Genomic DNA, 25,073 nt, shown 5'->3' with positions numbered 1-25,073 from the left:
GCCCCATTGGGACTGAACATCACTACCACTTTCAATATTGCGGAGAATTACCCTCTGCTTTCTGTTCTTAAAGTAAGAGGCGAACCAATTGTAAGCTACTCCCCTTACTCCATAATGGTCCAACTTCTGCAGTAATATTTTGTGGTCAACACAGTCAAAAGCCTTCGTTAAATCAAAGAAAACACCTAGCGTTCGCAACCTTTTATTTAATCCGTCCAAAACATCACAGAGAAAAGAGAATATAGCATTTTCAGTTGTTAAACCATTTCTAAAACCAAACTGAACATTTGACAGCAAATTATGTGAATTTAAATGCTCCAGTAACCTTGTATATACAACCTTCTCGATAACTTTAGCAAACACTGATGGCATAGAAATAGGTCTAAAATTGTCAACATTATCAATGTCTCCCTTTTTATAAAGTGGCTTCACTACCGAGTAATTTAATCGGTCAGGAAACCGACCACTCCTAAAGGAAAAGTTACAGATATGGCTGAGAACTGGGCTAACATACATAGAACAATACTTCAGTATTCTGCTAGATACCCCGTCATATCCATGAGAGTTCTTGGTCTTTAGTGATTTAATTATTAACTCAATCTCCCTCTTGTCAGTATCATGGAGGACCATTTCAGATAACAGTCTCGGAACACTTTTTTCTAAGAGCGCTATATGATTCCCTGTTGGGACTAGGTTTCTATTTAGTTCACCTGCTATATTCAGAAAGTGATTATTAAATACTGTACATATATGCGACTTATCAGTAACACGGACATTCCCAGTACGCACTGATTCTATATCCACGACCTGTCTCTGCAGACCAGCAGCTTCCTTTACGACTGACCATATTGTTTTAATTTTATCCTGAGACTTAGCTATTCTATGTGCATACCACATACTTCTTGCCTTCCTAATAACATTTTTAAGCACCTTACAGTACTGTTTGTAATGGGCTGCTGCATTTAGATTTTGACTGTTTCTAACGTTTTGATATAATTGCCACTTTGTTCTACAAGATATTCTTATTCCTCTAGTCAGCCACCCAGGCTGCCTGTTTGTGCTAGTACCCTGTTTTAAACGTTCTAACGGAAAGCAAATTTCAAAGAGCATGAGAAAAGTCTTGAGAAAAGCATTATATTTATCGTGTACTGTATCAGCGCTATAAACATCTTGCCACTCTTGTTCCTTTATAAGGTTTACAAAGGTCTCTACAGCAACTGGATCAGCTTTCCTGAACAGCTGATGACTATATTTAACACATGTTGCAGCACAAAAATCTTTTAAAGTTAAAATTTGTGCATCATGATCTGAAAGGCCATTCACCTAAAAGAAATCCGCAAAATTTCGGTTACACAGTAAACCACACAAGTCGAAAGGCTGTCTATTCAACTAAGTACGTAGGGATTACGAAACACTAAAATTGGAACGACCACATTGATAATATTGAGGGAAAACGGAACCAAAGATGTGATTTATTGGCAGAACACTTAGAAGGTGCACCAGGCCTACTAAATAGGCTGTCTACACTACGATTCTCCGTCCTCTGCTGGAGAGTTGCTACGCGATGTGTGATCATCATCATCAGATGGGATTGACGGAGGACATCGAGAAAGTTCGAAGAAGGGCATCTTGTTTTGTACGATTGCGAATTAGGAGAGAGATTGCCAAGGATATAATACGCAAAATGGGGTGGTAATCGTTAAAGCAAACGTGTGTTTCGTTGCGACTGGGTGTCGTCATGATATTTCTATCACCTGAACACGAAGAGGTAATGATCGTCATAATAAAATCACAAGAAGATTTCAGTGTTCGTTTTTCCCGCACGCTCTTCAAGAGTGGAATGGTGAAGAAATACACAGAGGTGACAAAAATCATGGGATACCTCCCAATAGCGTGTCGAACCTCCATCTGCCTCGCGTAGTGCTGCAACTCGACTTTTATGGACTCAACAAGTAGTTGCAAGTGCCCAGCAGAAATGCTGAGCCCTGCTGCGTCTATAGCAGTCCATAATTGCGAAAGTGTTGTCGATGCAGGATTTTGTGCACGAACTGACCTCTCGATTATGTCCCATAAATTGATGTCGGGAGTCTTGGGTGGCCAAACCATTCGTTCGAATTGCCCAGAACGTTCTCCAAACTAATCAAGAACAACTGTGACCCGATGAGATACCACATTGTCATCCATAAAAATTCGATACTTGTCTGGGAACATGAAGTCCATAAATGGCTGCAAATGGTCTCTTAGTAGCCGAACACTGCCATTTTCATTTGGACCAGAATACCCACTGCATTCCATGTAAACACAGCCCACACCATTAAGGAGCCACCACCAAGTGGCACAGTGCCTTGCTAACAACCGCTGCTCTCGGTCGTTAAGTGAAGTCTGTCGGCCATTCCATTGTCCGTGGCAGAAATACGGTATTCTCTGCACACTCTTGACACTGTGGATCTCGAAATATTGAATTCCATAACTATTCTCGAAATAGAACATGTGTACCTGCAACTACCATTCCGAGTTCAAAGCCTGTTTAATCTCGTCGTGAGGCCATAGTCACGTCGGAAACCTTTTCACATTAATCACCTGACTAGAATGACACCTCCACCACTGCATTGCACCGCCATTTCTATACGCGCATGTCGCTATCCCGTGACTTTGGTCATCTCAGTGTAGCTGGAAGGTTGCTCTGCCAGGCAATTAACAGTGAAATGCCGAGTAATAACGTGTATGTACACTACTGGCCATTAAAATTGCTACACTACGAAGATGACGTGCTACAGACGCGAAATTTAACCCACAGGAAGAAGATGCTGTGATATGCAAATGATTCGCTTTTCAGAGCATTCACACAAGGTTGGCGCCGGTGGCAACGCCTACAACGTGCTGACATAACGAAACTTTCCAACCGATTTCTCATACACAAACAGCAGTTGACCGGCGTTTCCTGGTGAAACATTGTTGTGATGGCTCGTGTAAGGTGGAGAAATGCGTACCATCACGTTTCCCACTTTGATTAAGGTCGGATTGTAGCCTATCGCGATTGCGGTTTATCGTATCGCGACATTGCTGCTCGCGTTGGTCGAGATCCTATGACTGTTAGCAGAATATGGAATCGGTGGGTTCAGGAGGGTAATACGGAACGCCGTGTTGGATCCAAACGGCCTCGTATCACTAGCAGTCGAGATGACAGGCATCTTATCCGCATGGCTGTAACGGATCGTGCAGCCACGTCTCGATCCCTGAGTCAACAGGTGGGGACGTTTGCAAGGCAACAACCATCTGCACGAACAGCTTGACGACGTTTGCAGCAGCATGGACTATCAGCTCGGAGACCGTGGCTGCGGTTACCCTTGACGCTGCATCACAGACAGGACCGCCTGCGATGGTGTACTCAACGTTGAACCTGGGTGCACGAATGGCAAAACGTAATTTTTTCGGATGAATCCAGGCTCTGTTTACAGCATCATGATGGTTGCATCCGTGTTTGGCGACATCGCGGTGAACGCACATTGGAAGCGTGTATTCGTCATCGCCATACTGGCATATCACCCGGCGTGATGGTATGGGTTGACACGTCTCGGTGACCTCTTGTTCACATTGACGGCACTTTGAATAGTGGACGTTACATTGCGGATGTGTTACGACCCGTGGCTCTACCCTTCATTGGATCCCTGCAAAACCCTACATTTCAGCAGGATAATGCACGACCGCATACAGAAAATGTTCGACTGCTGCTCTGGCCAGCACATTCTCCAGATCTCTCACCAATTGAAAACGTCTGGTCAATGGTGGCCGAGCAAATGGCTAGTCACAATACGCCAGCCACTACTCTTGATGAACTGCGGTATCGTGTTGAAGCTGCATGGGCAGCTGTACCTGTACACGCCATCCAAGCTCTGTTTGGCTCAATGCCCAGGCGTATCAAGGCCGTTATTACGGCCAGAGATGGTTGTTCTGGGTACTGATTTCTCAGGATCTTTTAACCCAAACTGCGTGAAAATATAATCACATGCCAGTTCTAATATAATATATTTGTGCAATGAATACTCGTTTATCATCTGCCTTTCTTCTTTGTGTATCAGTTTTAATGACCAGTAATATATGTGCAAAACAAGCCATCAAACAATAAACAATTCCTCTCTGACTGATATTTCTTCCCCTACCATTGAAATTTCAACCAGCTTCCTTTGTGTCTCGGAGGCGATACGTGTAATATACAACTGTGAAAGAGTATGAGGAAGAGAGAATGAGGAGGAGGTGTCGGTTGCAGGATGCTGTGCTGGCTGCTGGTGTTGATGGCGCCGGCGGTGCTGGCGGCGCCCTACGTGCGAGACGAGTCTGCCGTGGCCTGGGGGCGGCCGCCCGGCGCAGAAGCCTGGCAGCAGCGCCTGCCGCCCGGCCACAAGGCGGACGACGACGACGTCCACACAGGTGTGACACTTCAAGCCCCATTTATCAGTTTCGATACTTGTACACTGGTACACGTTGTAACGATTTCAACAGCGTTACTGCATTGGTACACAACACAACAGCACATTTGAGGCGTTGAGATCAAAAAGGGGATGTTGTTGTTGTTATTGTGGTCTTCAGTCCTGAGACTGGTTTGATGCACCTCTCCATGTTACTCTATCCTGTGCAAGCTTCTTCATCTCCCAGTACCTACTGCAGCCTACATCCTTCTGAATCTGCTTAGTGTATTCATCTCTTGTTCTCCCTCTATGAATTTTACCCTCCACGCTGCCCTCCAGTACTAAATTGGTGATCCCTTGATGCCTCAGAACATGTCCTACCAACCGATCCCTTCTTCTACTCAAGTTGTGCCACAAACTCCTCTTCTCCTCAATTCTATTCAATATCTCCTCATTAGTTACGTGATCTACCCATCTAATCTTCAGCATTCTTCTGTAGCATCACATTTCGAAAGCTTCTATCCCCTTCTTGTCCAAACTATTTATCGTCCATGTTTCAAAAATGGTTCAAATGGCTCTGAGCACTATGGGACTCAACTGCTGAGGTCATTAGTCCCCTAGAACTTAGAACTAGTTAAACCTAACTAACCTAAGGACATCACAAACATCCATGCCCGAGGCAGGATTCGAACCTGCGGCCGTAGCGGTCTCGCGGTTCCAGACTGCAGCGCCTTTAACCGCACGGCCACTTCGGCCGGCCGTCCATGTTTCACTTCCATACATGTCTACACTCCGTACAAATACTTTCAGAAACGACTTCCTGACACTTAAATCAATACTCGATGTTAACAATTTTCTCTTCTTCAGAAACGCTTTCCTTACCATTGCCAGTCTACATTTTATATCCTCTCTACTTCGACCACCATCAGTTATTTTGCTCCCCAAATAGCAAAACTCCTTTACTACATTAAGTGTCTCATTTCCTAATCTAATCGCCGGCCGCGGTGGTCTAGCAGTTCTAGGCGCTAAGTCCGGAACCGCGCGACTGCTACGGTCGCAGGTTCGAGTCCTGCCTCGGGCATGGATGTGTGATGTCCTTAGGTTAGTTAGGTTTAAGTAGTTATAAGTTCTAGGGGACTGATGACCACAGATGTTAAGTCCCATAGTGCTCAGAGCCATTTGAACCATTTGAACCTAATCTAATTCCCTCAGCATCACCCGACTTAATTCGACTACATTCCATTATCGTCGTTTTGCTTTTGTTGATGTTCATCTTATACTCTCCTTTCAAGACACTGTCCATTCCGTTCAACTGCTCTTCCAAGTCCTTTGCTGTCTCTGACAGAATTACAATGCCGTCGGTGAACCTCAAAGTTTTTATTTCTTCTCCATGGATTTTAATGCCTACTCCGAACTTTTCTTTTGCTTCTTTTACTGTTTGCTCAATATACAGAGCGAATAGCATCGAGGATAGGCTACAACTCTGTCTCACTCCCTTCCGAACCACTGCTTCCCTTTCATGCCACTCGATTCTTATAACTGCCATCTGCTTTCTGTACAAATTCTGTACAACAGCCTTTCGCTCCCTGTATTTTACCCCTGCCACCTTTAGAATTTGAAAGAGAGTATTCCAGTCAAAAAAGAGGATATGTCACTCAATTGATGTTCTGAGATATATTGAAAAATCTGTATAATTCTCAATATCGTTATTCCCAAACCTTATAGTTAGTCCCACAGGCTCGTGAGGAAGTATGCAGTGTTATACCACCAATCTGTAATCATAGGATGAAGGCAACTAATAGAAAATTGTAATAGAAAATGACTGACGTATCCCCTTTTTTATTTAAACAACCGTCATTGTACTGAAATATCGACTTAAGCGGCACAGTCTCTCGACTCGGCGTTTTTATATGCCATGGAGTGCAATAATCAAGCTTTATTGCATACCATAGTTTCCTTGAAGCCAGCTTTAACCTGCAGATACAAGTGAATTAGTATCATAAAACAAAAAGCTACATAATCTTAATACTGTAACCCTATTAAACATATGCCTTTTCTATTTGCCTTAAAGATTTTACAAAACGTGGATCAAAGATGTGCATAATTCGGGAACGAAATGGTTAATAAACTAATATTATAGTTCTCATGCCAGTTACCTTATAATAATAATTTGCAGTCCTTCCACGATTTGTAATGGAATTTGCCGTGGTCTCCTTGCTTTTGGAAAGAAGGGAAGAATGTGAGCACTCAAGTACCCATCCTGTCCATCAATGTTGGGCATATTGTTGAAATCTGTCAACAATAGTTCCTTCTTAGCAAATGAGAACTTCTCAAAACATTTACGCCGGCATCTTTTAATATATTTTGTATGGGATCTAAAATTTAAAAACCTCTCTCACACAGGCCTGATTTAGCTTCACTGATCAGGATAGTAAAAACATGCGTATATTAAGGGAATTTTCATTGACAAAGCAGGCTTATCACATTCACACAGTTCAATACTGTTCTATCCTGATTAAATTAAGCTTAACTTAAATTCCATAAGGCAGTGAAGCAATTTCGAAGTCTCGGTGCGACGAAAATTGTCAGTCGATCTCCTGGAAACATTTGTAATAATTATTAACTTTCGGTGATCACATGGGGAAGACCAGAGATCTGCTGGTAAGACCGTGTTAGCCTATTTATTTGAAGTAACTGGATATCTTGAGCATACAAAACGGCAGGTTCGTCCAGTGTAAATCAGACGTTCCCCACTGATCCCGTGCAACACAGCGTAGTAAGCAGACACTGTCAATAATAATAATCCGTTAAATAATACGCGAACGCACTTACTTTAGTTTAGTTCATGTATTAAATTCCTTCTCATACAGAATCTCATCAAGATGGCGACTAGCTCAACAATACATACATATACATCCTTCTTTCACGACTAATCGGCAAGAAGTCCTCTATTCTTTTCATAAGAGAAAACATAGATAGCAAAGAAGCTATTCCATGGAGTAAATGGACGCTTCAAGGAATAATTGGGCTTGAAACTACTTTGCCGTGATAATCGGTAAGATAAGAAGAGATATTTCGGGATATGTACTGAGTTATAGGATTTATAAATTTTCTGTAAATATCGCGGAGAGACCGCTGCAAGAGACATTACAATCTGTAAACACATATTAGCGTATTATTAACCTACATACTCGGCGAATAACATATTACAACTAAAACATAAATTTCAACTTTGAAACGAATTTATATTCACATTTTAGCACAATGTTTCTACACAACTTGCCTCTGCTACAGAATATTACATTATGTACAGAGACTTCAAACAATGAACATTGTATGACTATTTACCTGCAATCTGCTCCTGTTTCCTTCCTAGGAACAATGTTTCCTTTCCAGTTGGCATGCTCCAAACCCTTGACCTTCTCTTGTGTAATCACATTCCTCTTCCACATTTCGGGGCATCTTTTCTTTCTTCTAAATTCATGTAAACTGTCTTCGGACTCGTCTGACTGTTCCGTTACCGAAGCCATTTGGAAATCTCACAGCTGATTACTGCAAACAGCTACATTGCTGCCCTCACGCCTCACGTTCTTTCTTGTAATATAGGGACTTGTCTCTGTGACAAGTCCTCTTTCTGCACGAAACGTAATTTCAACACTGATTTTGACAGGGAAAAATCACTGAACAAGTTCCATTTTAGAACCAAAAGATGCGGAATCGTGTGAAAATACCAACTACAGTAATACCTCATACACCCCAAAAATGATGACAAATCCCGTTTCTCATCTCAAAGCCTCAATTATGACGACAGTAAGGACTATACGAGCTTGTAGTACATGTGCAGGAATGCTCTTACGCACCGTAAGCCACTCGGCGTTTTGATATGCCATGGAGTGCAATAATCAAGCTTTCTTGCATACCATAGTTTCCTTGAAGTCAGCTTTAACCTACAGATACAAGTGAATTAGCATCCTTCACCGACGGCTAATGCCTTGCTATGTGAATGTTAAACGCAATCTGAAGATACTTTGATGCCACCGTTCTCAAACTTCGATGCCCCCAGAGCCTGGGCTATGCGTTTACATGCAGAAGCTCCATTCTGAAAAACGACCAGTTTCCACTACGCGTAACATTTAAAGGTTTGACGGTGTTGTTTAAATTATACGCCGTATATAAAAGAATAGATTCACATTGGGCATGACTCATAATTAAAATAAGTACTCGTCTGTTAATAATAAACAGGGTAACCAGTGTGGAGTTTGTGAACCCTCATCAGGCGCATCCCCAGGTGGAGGATATGGGAATGCTCCGTAGATATGCCGGGTAAATAGGAAATAAAATACCAGCCGTGGACCTAAATGACAACCAGAATCTATGCTGCGTCTGACTTGGAGTAAGGTGTGGTATGGTCGGCGTTTGTTCACCAGGAGGTGCTGCTAACATACTCCAGGAACTCACGATCCCTGGTTCCACACAACCAGTAAAGCTAGATAATTGATGACAAGCAAACATGACTCGTACAAGTAATGACAAAGTGACAATCAAGCATTCGGATTCTGGGGAGCTTGAACTTATACGAGAGAGCAGGTCGGTGTGCTCTGGTAAACTTCCACGAAAAACACACACGTATATGGGCACTGTCAATATTCAGACACTTATTTAAGCAGGAAAATCACACGACCTCGCAACAGCACTCACGAAGCAGAAAATTCAAATTCTCGCCTCGCAAGAAGCACGCTATACATATTCAGAAACGATAGACTACAATAATTACAGACTCTTTAAAAGTGGAACAAAGGAGAAAATTGGCAAAGGAGCAGTACTATTTGGAATTGCCTTTATTGTAGACAAAAAAGTGCTGTACTCAGTAACAGATGTGAAACGCATCAACAATTGACTAATGACCCTAAAAATCAAACACACAAACAAAAACCACGCCTTTATTAATGTACATGCACCAACAAATAGTGATAATAAAAAAAAATTGCCTGAAAAAAAGAAAGATTCTGGGAAGAACTTGAAATAGAGATGGCCAAAATTCCAAAAGATGATGCGAAAATTCTACTCGGTAACTTCAGTCCACAAATTGGCAGAGAACACAGATACAAGAAGACAGTAGGAAGCTACTCAGCACACAAATTTACCAACAGAAATGACACATGACTCATTTAATTCTGCCAACCAAACAACCCAGAAATTATGTGAACCTAACTTCGGAAACATCCCAAAAAACAAAAAACGTGGTGATCACGCATCCATCATTTCGCAGAATTTCAGATTGATCATATTGCAATATCATTTGACTACCAAAAAGAAATTCACGATGTGGAGTACGCGAAGGATCATTATTTAACCAGAATAAAACTTAAATTCACACCCAAGAGGAAATTCAAAAGAAAAACACCGCTGATTCTAAAACTTGATCTACACCAAATCAAAGACTCTAAAATCACTGAAAATTGAGAACAACACGTGGAAGTTTGGGAGAAATTTCAAACTCAAATTATCAAAACAGCAAAAGATCTGATCCCTCTTCACATAAAACCAACACCCTTGGTGGAATCAAGAATGCAAGAACGCACCAGAAGTAAGGAAAACGGCACTTCAGAATTACAATTGCAACAAATCAAAAGAAACACAGAAGAAATTTTTCGAAGTGCACGGATAGATTTCTAAGATTTTAAGGCAAATTAAACGAATATATATCAGTGACAGGGTGTATACAGCCAGGGACAACCAGAAGATCCAGGAAAAACCCGCGAATTTTTTCATCCGGGAGAAAAATCGGGAAAATCCCGGGATTTTTTTAAAATTCTGGGATTTTTTTTGTTTTAGTTTGCAGTTAATGTTTTGTAAGTTTGACTTAAGAAATAATACTGTAACGAAGGATATTACTGCATCCCGCTACAGCAGAATGATACTGCAGCAGTAAAACATGAACGAGAGAAAAAAACTAAAATAGAACTTAAGTTGCAAAGGAAAAGCGCCATGTACACAACAAATCACAGTGCTCATAGAAGCGTCGGCCAGTAGCAAAATGCGTCAAAGGCTTTAGGAAGACTACGCAATGCTTCATAACAACAAATGGCCTCCGATGAGCATGACGTCATAACTGTTTACATTATATTCGTGTAAGCAGTTGCGAGTGGGTCCATGCGCATGCACATTTGAGTCGCGCATGTACCTTCCGCTTTTGGCTACAAAAGTGTGGCTGTTTAGCTGTATAAGCAAGAAGCAAGATGTTACCCGGAAAAATTTTACTGGCGCGCAAGCTGCCATATTCACTGGGAGCAAACCGGGGTATCTGCCCCGGGAGGCAATTTCAGTCAAGCATTAACCACCTTTCAGAACAATGAAGTTATTTTTGTCGGTTTGCTAAAGAAATATGGCTTTATTAATCTTTTCGGCTGAGGCAGTCAATTTATTTGAAAAGAAGTGTTTAATTCCACACTATTGGCTGGTTTCAACTGTTCGCTGCATTTCAAAAGAGCATGTTTTCATCTTCTAGCACGTATGGCATTATGCCATAATAAAGAACCAAAAATCTGATAATACAGTACTGGTACTCGAAGAAAATTTAGAACCGAATCTGGACATACGAATGTGCACTTTAAGCCGAATTATGCATTTTAGTGTGGTTCACGAAATTACTCTGATGTCTTGTTTCTTTTATGACATAACGTAAGATCTTTTAATGTTCTACACATACGAACATATGGGCTTCCGGTGTCATTGTAGCTGTGCAACTGCGGTGATGCCTGTTATCCAGCGCTCTTTGGCAACTGTTGAAACGAACCTCTTTCTAACAGGTCGCAGGAAAATATTGCGAATGATTGATTGAAAAGCGTTACTTTCAAAGTAAATTTCCTTTTATGCAAGATGAACTAAGTGTGAGAATGTATGATGAATTTCTTAAATAACAGAGCATTTGACTCTCATTTAAAAATCAACTATTTGAGGACGACCATTTAGAAAAAATTTCGAACCCAGAAGATCAGATATTTATCGTCGATATTAAAATTTTACTGGCATATTTATGTGATTTATCTTAATGTGTAACACGTGCAAAAAAGATCAACATTATACGTGAAAGTTTAGCTTCTCTTGCAGCTTAATATTCGTCGAGACCAATATTATATGTGAAAGCTCTGCTTTGCTTGTAGCATCACTATGTATATTAATTTACACAATTAACTTTTCCTATTTGAGTGTACGGAATATCCATTGTATCGGCTGGCGAGATCACGGGACATGAGGTATGACTGGCTTACAAAAGCGCATCGCAATCTCGATTTCAATGCTTCGAAAAGTAACATGCTGTGCTTGGTGGAATTGGAATTTATACTTTCGTAATACGAAAATAAGCAGCGTACATTATCTTTTCTTCTGAGTTTAGTTTTCTAAAGGGCTTAGAAATTCTACGCCAGTGTATAAAACCATAACCATTCCAAGGACTGTTAAGTTTTACTGTTCCGAGGAAAAATATAATGATACTTATCAAGGGAAAAGTGTATTTTCACCTGTGCGAAAGTGTGTTTTTAACCAGGAAATCCGGGAAAAATTCGGGAATTTTTTTTCCTTGTTCACGTATATACCCTGAGTGAGAAACTGCAACCAATCGAAGAAAACTTCAAAAACTACAACACACACGATTTCTATAAGAGCTCCGCAAACTGGATAAAAGGGTACCACAAAACCTCTGATTTCGAAAACAAAATAGTAAATTGGCCCAGACAAATAAAGAAAATTGCCAGGTAACAGCCACATATTTTTCACAGCTTTTAAACTGTCCACAACCCAAAGAGAGATTCCCGAAAGTTCAGCCAGAAATCTCACCACAGAACTCGTCACCACCAACACAAGAAGAAATTAATGCTCACATCAAGAAACTTAAAAGCAGTGAAGCATCAGGGGAGGACGGAATTGTAGCAGCATTCTTGAAACATTTAGATACAAATTCACTGAAAGAAATCAAACAAATAATCCAATATATCTGGAAAACCGAAAAAATCCCGGATGACTGGAAGCTTCAACCACTACATATGAAAGGTAATAAATCAGATGTAAACAACTATAGGGGAATGTCTCTATTACCATTCACCTACAAAATTCTATCAGCCTGTCTCTTGAATAGAACACAACAGCAATTAGAACCCAAAGTAGCAGAATATCAAGCAGGATTCAGACCGAACAGATCATGTCTGGAGTAAATTTTCAACCTCAAAACCACACTCAAAATACGAGCTGTCTGACAAAAACCTGAAGTAGGCACACTTGTAGATTTCAAAAAAAGCATACTATTTCAAATTTTAGAAGCAAGGGGATTAGATCCCAAAACACGAACCCAAACTAACACTAATGGGCACGAATTCTAAAGTAAAATTTATGGTGGAGATTTCTGAACTCTTCGACATTGAAACAGGTGTGAGACAAGGTGATGGACTCTCTCCTATTATGATCAATGTAATTTTAGATAAAGTTATGGAAGAATGGGAAAAAGAATTCAAGAAATGTGGGGTTTGGAACCCAATATGACTGGGCATTGCCAAAAACAACCTCTACATTCTACATCTTGCATTTTTGGACGACTTGGCGATGCTAACAGAGGATGAGTAGACAGCAGCCAAACAGCTGGAAATACTCAAAGAATGTGCATAAAAATAGGTTTACAAATTTTATTTGAGAAAAATGAATTATTTTGTTCAAAAACAGAAATTGCAAGGCTGAAAACAAAATATGTTAAATTACGAGGGTGCCATACTTTAAATTACCTTGGAGACTTCATCGAACTGACAGGCATTGAAAAAATCTCACACCAACATCGCGTCCAAAAAATTAAAAAAGGATTAGGGTTAACGAAAAACCTCTACAAGAAAAAATCAATGTCAAGAGGGGCAAAAATTCGACACTACACTTCTGTCATAAAACCAGCAATCCTCTACGCAAGTGAAACACTAGCCCTTCACAGAAAACAACAACTTGAAGCCATCAAAAAAGAAGAGAGAAAGATCACGAGGAAATGTCTAGGAGGGAGACATTCTCAAGACGGTTATAGGCTACAATCAATTAAAACAACAGAAAGTTTTCAAACATCGAAACTGATATTAGAAAAAGGCTAATGAAATTTTTTGGTCATCTTGTAAGCTGCAGTATACATTATGATGTTGGTCAGTACTACGAACATCGTCCAGTCCCGGTTCAAAGTTCGGTACTATTATTGGGCTGACAATCAAGTCTACGGTAGATAGTTCGTTATGTGACACATTGAGCAAAAGATTACCCAAGGTCGCTCTAATTTACAGTGAACGCAAGCTGGTGAACCAACAAGTTTACGCCTCTGAACACGATATTTACCTTAAGCTGATATGAGCTGTCGTCTGCTAGGCCGCTCTCTTCCGCGGGAATTCCTATAAAACTAGTTACACCTTCGATGAATTTTCCAGCAGAAGCTTTCCCTATGTTTCTCGTTATGCGAGAGAACATGTACTCATCCCTAGTCTTAGAATGTGGCGATATACACGTGCATGGTTGGAGCAGCGTGCATATTATAATGCCCTCTCAGTTCTCGCAAGAACAATTAATTAATTGGCTGGTTCGTTTCTCTACAGTTGGAGCTAAACGATACTACTGCTAATTTCTAGCTGGAAATCAGCCGCTGTGAACACAATGTTCACACAAATGACTCCTCTGCGTCGTACAGAGCGTTATGCGCTCCGTTCTGCACTTGAAGCCAGTTTAGAGAAGAGTCCTCGAAAATTTCAATCTTGTCTTACTCATAGCTGAACTGTATCCCTACCTGGGTTCTTTCGTTCTTCACGCCACGACTTTTTTCGACCAAAAGGAGCGTTCCTCATATTTTGTGGAAACTCTCTCTAGCAATTGCAAGGTCCCTACCATTAAATTGCATCACAACTTTGGCTCTTCTCTCCTTCCTAGCGCGTTTCCGCCAATCGGACGTTTTGTGCCTGTTCCAGATGCCTAAATGTGTACATTGACTCTCTCATGTGTGTCCCACTTGCTGAACACGTAATCGAAAATGCGTCACTGGTCTTGTTTCGTATCCATTTGGAATTCCGAAATGCAGTTTTCTAAAATCTTTTTTTTTCCTGTCCTCCCTCAGATTGGCCGTTATACTAGCTCTCCCCGTCTGAGTCACCTGGTTGGTCGTTGACTTTCCGCATGGGACATCCCTTTAAGTGGTTTCCGTGGTACCCCCTGTAGAGCGGCCTTGCCTCTGCCCTCATACCTCTGAATTCCAAACTAAAACGCCTCTCGCTGCTTGTTTCACCTTCTACTCAAACATGCATTGTAGGAACGATGTGTTAATTACCGTTGATTGACTGTCATTCCTTTTTGCATTACATACTGCTAGGCAAATTTGCTCATTACCGCCGAAATAAGTTAGGTGTCATATTCACCTTCCCGTTGCGATGTATAAAGCTCTCAGGTAAGGTGTGAATCTGACCTTCATTTATTCTGCCACCTTAGAATCTCAGCCGACTACCAGAAAATCGAGTGGATTATGTAACTTCACTTAAGAATTCCACACCTTGGCTAGATGAAATTCGAAAGGACCTAAATAACACTAACACAAGACCAGCCGTAATTCTAGAAAGATACACCTTCAGACACAAAGTAGACAAATGGGAAGTTATATCAGAGCAACGAAAAGAAAAACAGTGTAGACCAAAGTGGTCAGATGAGCGTAAAGAAGTCTCTTCAGGAAGTTGCTGGAAAAACAAGAACAACTCAAAGAAGAATTGATCGACCTATTTGCTTAACGTCTTCCATTTCTGGGGAGAATCCGCCAATAATAATAATATACAGGGTAGATATAATTAAACTACTGGAGCCAGTATAGACGGAAAACTATTTACCGCAGGCATACCCAACTTTATCGGAATATTTATAGTAGTGTTATTGTCATGATTTGCCGTTAGGCGCCGGTACTGGTACAGTGACGCAGGGTTAAAATAAAAGCATCAGTGTGCATTACAGTTGCAGTCAGTGTACTTGCATCTCGACAAGGTAAGCAGGACTTCATTCGTAAAGCTGTTTTATCAAAACAAGAGCTGCTGTTCTTCACGAGTATAGATGCATTAAATGAATATGGAATTGAACAACATGATTCGGAAGTTCGAATCAACTGGACATTTGGGAGAGGTCGATGGCCAATTGCACCGCAAATTGGTGAAGAAGCTATTGCTGCCACGGCTGAGAATGCTGGACGCAATGTATGATCTTCAAGTAGTGCACAAGCTGTTTCTCGACAATTGAACATTCCATGGTCCACCATTCGAAGAGTGCTGCGAACGATTGTGAAATGGTATCTCTAGTTCAGTTCCAGGCTGCTGTGGATGCAGATGGTCGTCACATTGCACAACATTTCCATTCTGAGACCTGACATGGTACGCAATTTACACATGTTACCCTCTCATGTGGAAATTAAGAAAATTAAAATATATTCCTTTCAATGGTTTATTATTTATTTCTCTTCCGCATGTCCTAACAAACGTTTCGATAAAATTTCATTGTCTAGCGATCTATCGTTTTTCATGGGGGTCCTCTCAAGTAAAGGAAGTTTACTTGTAACGACCCTGTACTACGTGCATTGAAAATAGTAGGCAATTCCTTTCAAGGAAATAAGAAGAAAAGTTTCTATTAAGGCAGGCCAGGAAATGCTAAGTTGCAAAGTCACACTTACTTCATCAGCTGAACCAATTTTTCATTATGCTTGTCATTTTCTGTGTATTGTATTTTGTTCACATCTCACACAAAGTGTTGAAAGTTACGACCATAAGCCTGAATATACGCTTACACGTACTACCACAGTGAGTTTCTAACACACCTGAATGTCTCTGATACATCGCATATTGCCTCACTTAGTGTCATAACTCATGCTACAAGGAATTGGTCATCTTCGATAGGTCTTGGTGGAACTGTATATCTGACGTAATTCCATATAAACAGAATCCGATTAGGTGAGTCTGAAGCTTATTGAATTTCACCCCTTCTGATATGTACACTGACTATCAATATGCACACATCAAAAAAAGTTTTGCATCAGCACGGTTCCCAGAACTCCCGAAGATAGACGTTGACTGTGGATATTGTATCACAGACACAGTCCCTTTGACTGCTCAGAGATGCCACTAAACCCGCCCAGAGATGTAAGCAACCAGGTATGAGCAGTGTCTATTAGACTGAGAGGGTACGACAGCCGATCAGTTCCAGTCAAGCCACCAGGTAGGAGGTACACGGCTCGTGTTGTCTGTAGTTCAACCATGCCTAGACGGTCAATACCGCGGTTCGATCGCGTCCGCGTTGTTACTTTGTGCTAGGAAGGGCTCTCAACAAGGGAAGTGTGCAGGCGTCTCGGAGTGAACCAAAGCGATGTTGTTCGGACGTGGAGGAGATACAGAGAGACGGGAACTCTCGATGATATGCCTCGCTCATGCCGCCCAATGGCTACTACTGCAGTGGATGACCGCTACCTACGGACTACGGCTCGGAGGAACCATGTTGAATAATGCATTTCGTGTAACCACAGGAAGTCGTGTTATGATTCAAACTGTGCGCAATAGGCTGCATGATGCGCAACTTCACTCCCGACGTCCATGGCGAGGTCCATCTTCGCAACCACGACACCATGCACCGCGGTACAGATGGGCCCAACAACATGCCGCATGGACCGCTCAAGATTGGCATCACGTTCTCTTCACCGATTAGTGTCGCATATGCCTTTAACCAGACTTTCGTCGGAGACGTGTTTGGAGGCAACCCTGTCAGGCTGCCTTAGACACACTGTCCAGAGAGTGCAGCAAAGTGGACGTTCCCTGATCTTTAGGGGTGGCATTATGTGGGGCCGACTTACGCCGCTGGTGGTCATGGAAGGCACCGTAACGGCTGTACGATACGTGAATGCCATCCTCCGACCGATAGTAGGCCTACAACCATATCGGCAGTATATTGGCGAGGCATTCGTCTTCATGGACGACAATTCGGGTCCCTATCGTAAACATCTTGTGAATGACTTCCTTCAGGATAACGACATCGCTCAACTAGAGTGGCCAGCATGTTCTCCCGACATGAACCCTATCGAACATGCCTGGGATAGATGGAAAAATGGCTCTTTATGGACGATGTGGCCCACCAACCACTCTGAGGGATCTACGCCTAATCGCCGTTGAGAAGTGGGTCAATCTGGACCAACAGTACCTTGATGAACTTGTGGATAGTATGCCACGACGAATACAGGCATGTATCGACGCAAGACGACGTGCTACTGAGTATTAGAGGTACCAGTGTGTACAGCAATCTCGACCACCACCTTCGAAGGTCTCGCTGTATGGTGGTACAACATGCAATGTGTGGTTTTCATGAGCAACAAAAAGGGCGGAAATTATGTTTATGTTGATCTCTACTCCAATTTTCTGTACATGTTCCGGAACTCTCGGAACCGATGTGATGTAAAACTTTGATGTGTGTACACAAGCATCTCTCGGGCACGCATTGTACAATAGTGTCATCGTGCATAGTGTACACGCCTCAACTGTGATCCTACAACTTGTAATACGTCATCTGAATAATCATGTAAAATATAAAAAGCAAATGTGGAAATGAAACTGTATTCATATTTATCTGTCACATAACTTGGAAACCAAAACGAGCGGGGTACCGAAGCCGTAAGACGCTGGATTCGCTTTCGCGAGAACGAGAGTTCAAACCTCCGTCGTCCAACCATCCGGATTTAGGTTTTCAGTGTTTTTCCTAAATCACTTAACGCAACAACGTGATGATTCCTTTGAAAAGGACACTATCGATTTCCTTCTCTTTTCTTCCCCAGTCCGAGTTTCTGTTCGAACTCTTATGACCTCGTAATTTAAGGGACGTTAAACATTAAGTTTCCTTCCTTTTTGGAAACTAAGCATTTATGCGCCAAAACTGATATAGGGTTTTCGTATTATTTTTGCATGAGGCATTCAGTTACTCACTGGTTTTATTTAACCCTGAATGTAAAACACTTAAATGATAATGTTACTGGTTTTCAGTAGCTGCAGAATCTTCTCTTGCAGGCTACGGCACAAACAGCTCCCATACTGTGAGAGATCACAGTTTAGTCTGTCCTTTGTTAACTGCTGTATTGCGATAGCATGATTTGTTCAGAAAAGCACTTCGCTGCAGTGTTAAAATGTTTTAAGAACAAACACCCTACCTACACAGAGCACATCGTAGGCACTACAGACTTGATTGACGTGCTCCAATTTCTTGAACATGGGTTGTACTGAGGAGAAAAACTGGTAAGCACACGTCTTACCTCAGAGATTAAGAATGCATGAAAAGGTTCTGACGTTGAGGACATCGATCGAACAATCTGAAAGACGTCCTGAAAGCAAACGCATTACTGCGCTTAGGATTTCCGATCGATGTGTTGAAAGAATTCTGAAATATGGGCTCCATTCAGGCAAACTGATGTTGACAAGAAGGCAGACGAAATAGCGAAACCTTCTACCTCTTTGTCAGTGAGATCGGCAACACGTTTCCTCAAGCAGCTGTTGCGTTGTCTAGTGATAGGGTAATTCTAGTGATGGGGTAATTTTCCATTTTTGTTGCAGTTTATACATAAAAAACACTTTCGATACTGGGTTGCAGATATGCTTCTCGTGCGTCACTGACGTACGTTGCAGAATCCCCGCCTAACTGCAGTCGTAAATTCGGATACATCCTTTTAAACGAAGAAAGTCTAAATACGACCTCTAAAAGATATTGTGACAGGCTATAAAATTTCGAAGCGTAAGTTCGAAATAATTATTTAAAAAAATGAATTTTTAATACGCCACTTTCTGAAATCGGACTAAAAGTATAAAATAATTTCTCCTAGATCCACACTGTTTCGTAACTCCATACAGTAATCTCCAAAATTTGTGATAGTAAATTTTTAATACCTATGAAAATACTCGTACGATTTAAAACGACAAATGTGGAGCGCAAGCAATTGGTAAATAGTAAGGAGGTGAACTATTCATGCATCAGTTAGTAAATGGTGTAACATTAAGGCGGTTGACTTTTCATGTATCAATTATGTATTGCATAAGCCTCACGTTTTCGTTTTAAATCTTACAGGTATTTTCATAGCCATTGAAAATTCACTAATTTTGAGGACTATCTGTATGGGGTTTGGAATCTGTGAGGGGCTCGGAGAAATTATTTTGTACTTTTTAGTCCGATTTTAAAACGTAGTATATTAAAAATTCATTTTTATTTAAGTAATTATTTTCTGCTTTTTAGTCTTGTATCTGTGAAATTTTTCAATAAATTTCAAACATTTTGGTGAGATTACAACAGAGGCATGTGGTAAATTTCAGGTTTATTTCAGTTTCTTTTCACCTGATTCAATCAATATATTGTTTCCTCTTGAGTATATCCACCAAAAATGCCAAGAAGTTAAAAATTAGAGGACTTGGAGTTTACACGCAGCCTTACCAGCAATCGTTCTTTCCACAAGCTTTTCGCGACTGGAATAGAAAAAGGGGAGAATGGGAACGGCACACAATGTACCCTCCGTCACACACTTGGCAAAAAAGCGAGTTAATATTACATTGTCATCCATTTCCGAGCTATGTTGAAATTTTCCAGTTTAGCTCACCTGGAAATGACAATGGTACACAAGTACCCTCCCTGACACACCAGACAAGAAAGTGCATTCGCATCCTGTCCTCAGCTAGGCTTAAAAATTCGAGTCTCTAGCTCATGTAGAAGCTAGTTTACAAACAACTGAAAAATTTGTACTAACAGACAGTCAGACAAGGAAGCGACCTAATAAAAATGTGGTAAAGTAGAATGTATGAAGCCCACAGCTCATGCGTCTCATTTACTCTCAATGTCAAGCGATATAGGCGGTTGTCATCTGGTTTCTGGGTGTGGTGATAATTGTTGGCCAGTGCGGTAGCCTGACTGCGTAACCCTCTCTCCTGGTCACTTGTAAATTGAGCGCACCGCACGTCTTCCTGGAACAACTAAATGTTGAAAGGAAGCAGTGCGACAAGAAGTCGCTGACATTCTGCCCATTGCGTCCGACAAAGCCATAGAGAACTCTCACAGAGTGCTTCAACGATTTGCTGTTAACAATGGCGGACACTTCAGGCACGTGGACTGCAAAAGTGATTGACAAGATTGCATTATTTGTGACTGGGTACAGCGGCATGATCATGTCATTACAACCTCTCTGGGAGTCTTAAACCCTGCAAGCAATTAAAGGTATTTACTATCGTTAATGCAGCGGAAACGTTAATAGCCGGCACGATAATTAGTCTACGACGATCGAAGAGAGCAAGCCTGGGCTCGGTTTTCTGGAATACCTGCTTCTGTTAACCTCCCCAGTCCTCATGAAAAATATGTGCTACATCCCACTTTTAATTTTTTCTAGTTCAGGCGATTAACTAAACTCTCTGTGCCTGATTTTTAAGTTTACTTTACACCATGTGCTTAATGTGCGTTAAATGCTTTCGTTTATGCAAGTTTGCAGAATGTTTCAGCATGTGGTTGAAGAAAAATGTTAACATGACTTCGAGCAAAACGGTAAGTTCTGCGTGCTTTTAGAAATTGTGCAACGATAGGGCAATACATTTTTACCACTTTTTTATTAGGTCGCTTTCTAGTCTGTTTTTCTGTTCGAGATAAATTTTGTAAATGTTTTAAACTAACTTCCCAATCAGCTAGAGACTTGAAATTTTAAACATCGCTCAGAACAGAATGAAAATTCAACATCAACCCGTTTTCGCGTCTGGTGTGTAGTGTAGGGAACGTTTTGTGACACTGCCACTTCTCTGTTATCTTATTCCACTCTCGAAAACATTTCGGGAAGAAAGACTACTGGTAAGTCTCCGTGTGAGCTCTAATCTCTCTAATTTTTACCTTTACGGTCTTTTCGCGATAAATACGTAGGAGGAATCAATACATCGGTTGAGTCAGTTGAAGAGAAAATGAAACAAACCTGAAATTTATTACATGTCTCTGTTGTAATCTTATCAAATATTTGAAATCTATTGAAAACTTTGACACATACAAGAATAAAAAGCAGAAAATGATTGCTTGAATAAAAATGAATTTTTAATGTAACACTTTTTAAATCTGACGAAAAAGTGTAAAATAATTTCTCCTAGCCTCATACGTATTCCTAACTCAATACAGACAGTCTTCAAAATTTGTGATTGTGAATTTTTAATATCTATGAAAATACTTGTAAATTTTAAAAAGAGAAAGTGGGATGCGTGCAAAACGTAATATTGATGAATGAACAGTTTACCTCCTTAAATTACTACAATTTATGAATGAATAGTTTACCACTTGCTGCACGAGCCCGAAGTGTTTCATTTTCCATCTTGCAAGTATTTACATAGCTATTAAAAGTTCACTATTACATATGTTGGGGAATATCTATATTGTGTCAGGAAACTGTATGGGCCTAGGAGAAATTATTTTATACTTTTAATTCCGTTTTAAAAACGGGAATTTTAAAAATACATTTTTATTTAAGTAGTTATTCAATGTAACACTGGGTCTAGATCCGCCGGCAATCTATATATTCACACTGAAGAGAGATAATACAAGAGGAAGAAGTGAGTGAAGAAGAAGAGGAGGACTGTGATGACGAAGATGATGTATTTCCAATGAGGAATCGCCCCAGAAAGCCAAAGCCTGTGCCATCACAAACAGCAAAGAAGTTCCATGTCAAAAATCTATCTAAGATGATGCATAAAACCCAGAAAGGTCGTTTCATATGAGGGTTGCCTCTATGTAAGTGTTTCAGATTTATGCAGTGCACTGAATGCATAATATATCTTTGTTTCACAGAAAATGGAACAGTTTCTTTAGTTGCACAAAAATATCAGAATGGATCATTTGCGTACGGGCTACAAAAAGCAAATTGTGCATGTTGTCGCGCGCCAAGGTAACCATGCAACAAGAGTGGCGTGTTGTCAGAAGAGAATGTATCTTGTGTGTGTTCTGGAGACACAGTTTTACTGAAGTACGAACTACAGGTGCATCAGACAGCGGAAGTGAATTATTGCGGTAACTTGAAACATACGCCAAAACTGATGTAGACAGGACAGTACGATACTTGTCGTCAAACGTCTAAGTTGCACACAGTCACACAGTGAAACTTTAGCAATACGTAAGCCAAATGCAATGTCGCGTCCAGCCATAATGAAATGATGCCATCAATCTGAGCAATGCCACACACCATGGACGATCCTGATCGGTAAGGAAGGCCATTGACAACGACATTCACCTCTGACGTTAACGCCCAGGCAATCGAGAAACTGGCACCACTTGCAGATTTTCTGGCGATGAAGACGTTCGCACAGCGGTAGCCGAATGACTCCGCGACCGGGAAGGGATTTTTCTATCCTTAAAGAGTTGAACGATTGGTAAAACTTTCCGACCATTGTTTACAGAGACTTCGTGACTATGTTGGAAAGTATTGTCCTGTATGTGTGTCTCTCTGAAGGGTAGAGCAGCGTTCAATAAAGGTTATTATTATTATGTAATATAATATGTAGCTTAGTTTTTGAAGTCCCCGCATATAAAAAATTTTCTAGTAGTAGTAGTAGTAGCAGCAGCTTTATTTATCCGTAGATCTCTTTTTACAAGGATATAGGACATGTCAAAATATTTACAAATTTTGATCAATTTAAAGTAAGCCAATTCGTATACACATATATTTACATTTCTAGATAAAGACAAACATTAGATTTTCAACTGGTATACAATACTTTTTTACAAATAACTTATTAAATAATGTAATGCCACATTGTTCACTCATATCTCACTATCAGTCACTGCACACTATATATTTTCTGCACCGCAACTTCCCATTTGCTATCCTGAAAAGCTGAGTCAGCATCCCACCATAATGAGTGAGATGTTGAGCTCAGAAAGAGGAAGAGTTGTTAGTATTGTGCTATGCATAGCTTGGGGGTAAGTATTTCTAGAAAGGAAAAAATGAAGGAAAAAAACATAAAGTGAAAGTGTTATGTGAAATGTTGGATATTTTATAATCATTATTATTATTATTTATTTGTATAACATTTTTATCAAACCCCTACTCTGTTTTAGCTAAGTAAACCTTCAATGTATAAAATGTATTGCATAACAGGTACATTTTAGCTGCCTTTTTAAATAAGTGTATTTTTGCAATTTCTTTAATCTCTTTTCCTAATTTATTGTACAGTTTTATTCCTTGGCAGAAAATACTGTTTTGAGTTTTAAATTTATTTTTTCTTGGTAAATGTAAGTTGAGTCTATCTCTTGTTACATGGTCATGTACAGAGCTGTCTGTGCAGTGATTACCAATGTTATTTTTTGTGTGTGCTGGTAAATGTATTCACATGGAGCAGTTAAAATCCCCAGTATTCTGAACAGATCTTTACAATGAGCTCGACCAGCATTTTTGGTTATTATTCTTATGGCTCTTTTCTGGAATTTGAATATTGTGTTCATATTTTGTGCATTTGTTCCTCAAAAAAGAATGCCATAGCTAAGAATTGAGTATATATATGAATAATAAGTAACTAAAAGACACTGCGTGTTACACACAATTGATAGGCTTCTAAGGGCATAAATGCTGATGACATTCTATTTGCAAGTACCTTTGTGTGTTCACACCACTTCAACTGAGAATAAATATTCATTCCTATAAACTTTGCATTTGTTACACAGTCTATAGAGGTGCCATCTACATTTAATTTAACATTGTCATTTTTCCTCTTCAAACTGAAATTCATTCCATTAGTTTTCTTTATGTTCAATGTCACTTTATTACTTATTGACCAATCATAAACTTCCTCGAGAGTTTTATTTGCTTTCTCGGCAAGGAGTTCTCTTGTTTTCTCAGTGACTATAATACTACTGTCATCAGCGATGAGGATTTTTGCACCATGAGTAACCATGGGGAAGTCATTGATGTATGTCAGGAACAGTATTGGTCCTAATGTGCTACTTTGCGGAACCCCTATATTAATGTATTTTGGTTCTGATAAGTGTTTTACTAAATGCTTAGATCTATTTGAAGTATTTGTTATCTCTACTCTTTGTACCCTATCTGTTAGGTATGATCGAAACCAGTCATTAGCTACCCTTCTTATTCCTAATGCTTCTAATTTATTCAATAGAATCTTGTGGTCAACTGTATCCAAAAATATGCCTGGGTCACACTGATCTTTATGAAGAGCATCAAGTACAACTTTTGTGAATTTTACTATGGCTGACTCCGTATTTTTGCCACTTCGGAAAGCAAACTGTGATTCGCTTAAAAGATTGTATTTATTCAGGTAATTCATTAATCTGTCTTTCATAATCGCTTCTATTATTTTTGAGAATGCTGACAGCAGGGAAATGGGCCGGTAATTTTCTACGTCTTCTGCATTACCTTTCTTAAGCAAAGGTACAACTCTTGCCTGTTTCTGAGTTCATTTTCAGATATAATAATAACGTAACATTTTATGGTCCTCACATAAATATATTTTTGTATTTCAGTTGTTAGTTTATAAAGAAAATCCATCGAAAGAATCAATGAAATCATAGCATTAGAAGAACGAAAAACCTATTTAAGTAGTGAGATATTATATATGCTACATGTCGTAATAGTTTGACAAATCACAACAG

The 25,073-nt window shown here is 40.2% G+C and overlaps 1 protein-coding gene across 1 annotated transcript in view; it reads left to right on the top strand.

Moving 5' to 3' along the window:
- The window catches only part of LOC126249765 (uncharacterized), a 292,289-nt gene that overhangs the window by 245,359 nt on the left and 21,857 nt on the right, over nucleotides 1-25,073 (top strand). Inside the window, exon 2 of the mRNA XM_049951455.1 lies at nucleotides 4,268-4,428. Coding sequence (XP_049807412.1) covers nucleotides 4,269-4,428 — 160 coding nt within the window. The 5' untranslated portion in view covers nucleotide 4,268. The remainder of the gene's footprint in view (nucleotides 1-4,267; nucleotides 4,429-25,073) is intronic.

This window comes from Schistocerca nitens, chromosome 3 (assembly GCF_023898315.1).
Source record: "Schistocerca nitens isolate TAMUIC-IGC-003100 chromosome 3, iqSchNite1.1, whole genome shotgun sequence".
Lineage (NCBI taxonomy): Eukaryota > Metazoa > Arthropoda > Insecta > Orthoptera > Acrididae > Schistocerca > Schistocerca nitens.
Note: the sequence above shows the minus strand (reverse complement) of the source record. Positions and strands in the feature narration are given on the sequence as shown.